The 4,846-nt window shown below is 51.0% G+C and overlaps 1 protein-coding gene across 1 annotated transcript; it reads left to right on the top strand.

The window, feature by feature from the left end:
• Positions 1-359: 359 nt before the first annotated feature.
• LOC141580379 (PRAME family member 20-like) lies at positions 360-4,846 on the top strand. Its single transcript, XM_074381483.1, has 3 exons — positions 360-691; positions 1,379-1,960; positions 4,145-4,846. The coding sequence occupies exons 1-3, from the start codon at positions 405-407 to the stop codon at positions 4,704-4,706; spliced, it is 1,431 nt and encodes a 476-aa protein (XP_074237584.1). The 5' UTR covers positions 360-404; the 3' UTR covers positions 4,707-4,846.

Here is a 4,846-nt window from a genome sequence, read left to right on the forward strand (position 1 = left end):
GGGACTGTGAATGTCGGCATGTAGGGCTTGGGACATAACATTCCCATTGTTTTAGAACCCTGAGTAATTAGAAACTTCCCCCAACGGTGGGAGGGGTTAGGCTTCAGGCTCCCCCATACGCACTACTCGGTGGATGGAACACTGGCTGGAAAGGAAGGGCTAGTGGTGCTCCTGCCTCCTCACTGCTTGAGAAAAGCTGGTGCTAATGCCAGCAGAGACAGAACGCTAGCTTTGTGGCCACTGAGCACAGAGTGGAATTGGAGAAAACGAAGAAAAACTCTTTCACCATTGCCAGAGCACTGACTTTGGCCCTAGGAGAGGATGAGATTGCATGGGCTTGGTCTGAGAGTGATGCTCTTTCTCTGGATTTGTCCTCTGGAAGTTTTCCTTGCAGGTTGGTGAAGATGAGCATCTGGACTCCACCCAGACTCCTGGAGCTGGTGGGACGGAAGCTGCTGAGGGACCAGGCCTTGGCCGTCTGCACCCTGGAGGAGCTGCCCACGGAACTTTTCCCCCCGCTGTTCATGGAGGCCTTCAGCAGGAGACACTGTGAGGCTCTGAAGGCGATGGTGCAGGCCTGGCCCTTCTCCCGCCTCCCTCTGGGGTCCCTGATGAAGACGCCTTGCCTGGAGACCTTCCAAGCTGTGCTCCATGGACTTGATGCACTGCTGACCCAGGGGGTTTGTCTCAGGTGAGGTGGCCCAGATGGGCAGGTAGGGAGGGCCCAGGTGTCCAGAGAAGGAAGAGCTAGGTTGTGAGGAGTGGGGAGGCCCAATGGGGAGCCCACAGGCTTCTGATGCTGCTGATGAGAAAGCTGAGTGAGGCTTCGGCCACTGCCCAGCTCCTCAGGGAAAGGACTGCTCATCACGCAGGGTCCGTAGAGGTCACAGGAACCTCTCTCTTAGTGGCAATGAAGGGCACCACTAAAAGTGGGAACGGAGCAGGGCGCGGACGCTCACACCTGTAATCTCAGCATTTGGGAGGCTGAGGAGGGTGGATCACCTGTGGTCAGGAATTTGAAACCTGGCCAACATGGTGAAATTCTGACTCTACTAAAAATACAAATATTAGCTGGGCATAGTGGTGAGTACCTGTCATCCCAGGTGCTCGGGAGGTTGAGGCAGGAGAATCACTTGAACCCAGGAGGTAGAAGTTGCCGTGAGCTGAAATCTCACCACTGCACTCCAGCCTGGGCGACGGAGGGAGACCTATTCTCAGAATAAAGAGAAAGTGGAATTGAACAGGCTCCAAGGGGACAGCAGGGTGGAGAAAAGTCAGGGAAAGAAAAAAGCAGGGAGGGGCGCAGCTGGCGTGCAGGATGTGAAGCTGACGTTCAGCAGTGACCGCTTACATTCTCAGCCTCTCTATCTTCCCACAGAAGAAGGAAACTTCAAGTCCTGGATTTACGGGATGTCAGTGAGAACTTCTGGATGGTGTGGTCTGAGGCCATGGCCCGCGGGTACTTACCAGATGCCACGAGGAAGAGAAAACCAGCTCAGGACTGTTCAGTGATGAGAGGACAGCAGCGCTTGACTGTGTTCGTAGACCTTTGCCTCCAGAACAGGACTCTGGATGAATGCCTCACCTGCCTCTTTCTGTGGGTCAAGCAGAGGGAAGGTTTACTACACCTGTGCTGTAAGAAGCTGAAAGTCTTGGGAACGCCCCTCCACAAAGTCCAAAGCATCCTGAATATGGTGAACCCAGAGTGTATCCAGGAGGTGGAAGTGAATTGCAGGTGGCGACTGCCCGACCTGGCAGAGTTTACCCCATACCTGGGCCAGATGAGGAATCTTCACAAGCTCGCTCTCTCCCACGTCGACGTCCCTTGCTACTTTTCCCCAGAGCAGAAGGAGGAGTTTGTTACCCAGTTCACCTCTCAGTTCCTCAAGCTGCACCACCTCCAAAAGCTGTATATGAACTGTGTTTCTTTCCTCGAAGGCCATCTGGCCCAGCTGCTCAGGTGAGGAAGGATGGTGAGCTTTCTCTGCAGACCGCAGCAGAGCCTTGCCAGGTCACAGTAAATGCTAGTGGGCATCTACTGCGACCGCCTATGAGGAGGTGACGGTGAAGGGGACACTAGAATGTCAATGCATTCTCCTGTGGGCGGCTCTGTCCTGAAATTGGTATCACACAACCATTCCAATAAAGGCAGAGGGATCAGTGGGGGTAGATGCTATGGAGAGGCTGCCATGCTAGGAAGCTGGCTACTGAAGGGTTCAGCTCTAGGGAGGGTGAGTTAGTGAATTCCTCCTGAGGACGCGCGTCTAAGTTAAGATGATGAGAAATAGGTCAGGCATGGTGGCTCATGCCTGTAATCCTAGCACTTTGAGAGCCTGAGGAAAGAGGATAAGTTGAGCCCAGAAGTTTTAGAGAAGTCTGGGTAACACAGCAAGATTGCTGACTAAAAATAGGAATTAATAAAAATCAAAACAAACGAGATAATTTTTTTTATTTTGAAATGAAATTTCACTTGATTGCCCACAGGGAGTGCAGTGGTGTGATCTCGGCTTACTGCAACCCGTACCTCCCGGGTTCAAGTGATTCTCTTGCCTCAGTCTCCGGAGCACCTGGGATTGCAGGTGTGGGCCACCAACCTGGCTAATTTTTGTGTTTTTGTAGAGACTCGTCTTCACCATATTGGCCAGGCTGGTCTCAAACTCCTGAGCTCACGTGATCCCCCTGCTTCAGCCTCCGAAAGTGCTGAGATTACAGGCGTGAGCAAACACGCCCAGCTCAAACAAGATAATTTTTATTTGTTTGTTTGTTTGTTTATTTATTTCTGTTTGAGACAGCGTTTCGATCTGTCACCCAGGCTGGATGCAGTGGTGCAATCTCGGCTCACTGCAACCTCCGCCTCCCGGGTTCAAGCGATTCCCCTGTCAGTCTCCTGAGTAGTTGGGATTACAGGCACTTGCCACCACACCCGGCTAAGTGTTGTATTTTAAGTAAAGACCAAGTTTCACCATGTTGGTCAGGTTGGTCTCGAACTCCTGGCCTTGGCCTTTGAAAGTGCTAGGATTACAGGAGTGAGCCACCATGCCAGGCCAAACAAGATTAGTTTTAAAAAGATGTTGGGAAGTGGGGGAGTGAAGTGGGCACTGAAGAGGGGAATGCTCATCAAACCTGCACGTTTCAGAATAATACAAGCTCTGTGCTCAACAGCTTGGGGAACACAAATGATCTCATCTCTTTTTTTTTTTTTTTTTTTTCTTTTTTTTAAGGTGGGGTTTCACCATGATGGCCAAGCTAGTCTTGAACTCCTGACCTCAGGTGATCCACCCACCTCAGTCTCCCAAATTGCTAGGATTACCTCATCTCTAATTCCCGGTCACAAGAGATTGTTTTGAGCTCCAGGTAAATTAATTACCTATGAAACAGAAGGTCAGAGAGTAGGCACAAAGACTGGTAAAAGTGATAAATGGTTTGCGGATTAGACAGGCGTGTCAGGGACCCCTGCAGCCTGGGCACCCCAGCTGATGTTGCAGAATCCCGCCTGGGTTTGTCTGTAAGCCTGTGTCCCCTCTGGGCTCCCGTGGCCCAGAGATGTGTTTTTATCCTTGAAGGATGAGTAAAGGGAGCTTCAGGGATTCTGTGAACTTGATCCATTCCTATAAATGATGGTGAAAAGACTCAGGAGGAAATGAAATTTTTCTTTGTTTTTCTTTTCTTTTTTTTTTTAGACACAGTCTCACTCTGTTACTAAGGCTGGAGTGTAGCAGCATAATCTCTGCTTACTGCAACCTCCACTTCCTGGGTTCTTGTGATTCTCCTGCCTCAACCTCCCAAGTAGCTGAAATTACAGGTGCCTGCCACCACGCCTGGCTGATTTTTGCATTTTTAGTAGCGATGTGGTTTCACCGTTTGGCCAGGCTGCTCTCCAACTCCTGACCTTAAGTGATCCACACATCTCAGCCTCCGTAAGTGCTCGGATTACAGGTGTGAGTTACTGCATCAGGCCTAAGATGGACTTGACCTCAGTGGCAAAGTTCTTCATCACGCAGCATCCTAAATGTTGACTATCAGACAATCGGAATGACCTTGGACTTGGGCAAAATGGTCTTTGTCCATCACCTTGAAGTCATCACCCACCACTCTTCACTCACCCCTATGATTCCCCAGAACTAACTTCTTGCTCTCTCCCCAGCTGTCTGAAGACCCCGTTAAAGATCCTCGCAATAACGAACTGTGTGCTTTCGGAATCGGACTTGAGGCATCTGTCCCAGTCCCCCAGCATCAGTCAACTAATGACCCTGGACCTGAGTGGCATCAGCCTGGCCAATCTGAGTCTTGTGCCTCTCCAACTCCTGCTAGAAAAAGTGGCAGCCACCCTGGAGTACCTGGACTTAGATGACTGTGGGATCGAAGACTCCCAAGTCAATGCCATCCTGCCTGCCTTAAGCCGCTGCTTTGAGCTCACCACCTTCAGCTTTCGTGGAAATCCCATCTCCATGGCCACCCTGGAGAACCTGCTGTCCCACACAATCAGACTGAACAACTTACGCCTGGAGCTGTATCCCGCCCCACGGGAGAGTTATGATGCTTCTGGTGCTCTCTGCCGGTGGAGGTTTGCCCAACTGGGGGCTGAGCTGATGGGGAGAGTGAAGGTCTTGAGGCAGACCAAGAGGGTCTTGTTCTCTACCGCCTGCTGCCCTCACTGTGGCCACAGGGCATATTATGACCTGGAGGTAAATCAATGCAGCGGTTGAATATCTGCCTGTTTGCGTGGATGTATCAAATGCTTTCTTCTGGACACTTGGAAACTAAAACGTAGGTCTTAGGCACATCCTCCAGGGAGCACAGAACCCATCGTTCCAGACACGGCTCTGAAAGTGGAAAAGGAAAAGTA

The sequence above is a fragment of the Saimiri boliviensis genome, chromosome 11 (assembly GCF_048565385.1).
Source record: "Saimiri boliviensis isolate mSaiBol1 chromosome 11, mSaiBol1.pri, whole genome shotgun sequence".
In the NCBI taxonomy this organism is placed as follows: Eukaryota; Metazoa; Chordata; class Mammalia; order Primates; family Cebidae; genus Saimiri; species Saimiri boliviensis.

Excerpts from the sequence above, each read along its gene's own strand:
- LOC141580379 (XM_074381483.1), top strand. The coding sequence starts at position 405 with ATGAGCATCTGGACTCCACCCAGACTCCTGGAGCTGGTGGGACGGAAG. Across the intron at positions 692-1,378 it reads ACCCAGGGGGTTTGTCTCAG|AAGAAGGAAACTTCAAGTCC; the intron begins GTGAGGTGGCCC and ends ATCTTCCCACAG. Across the intron at positions 1,961-4,144 it reads CATCTGGCCCAGCTGCTCAG|CTGTCTGAAGACCCCGTTAA; the intron begins GTGAGGAAGGAT and ends CTCTCTCCCCAG.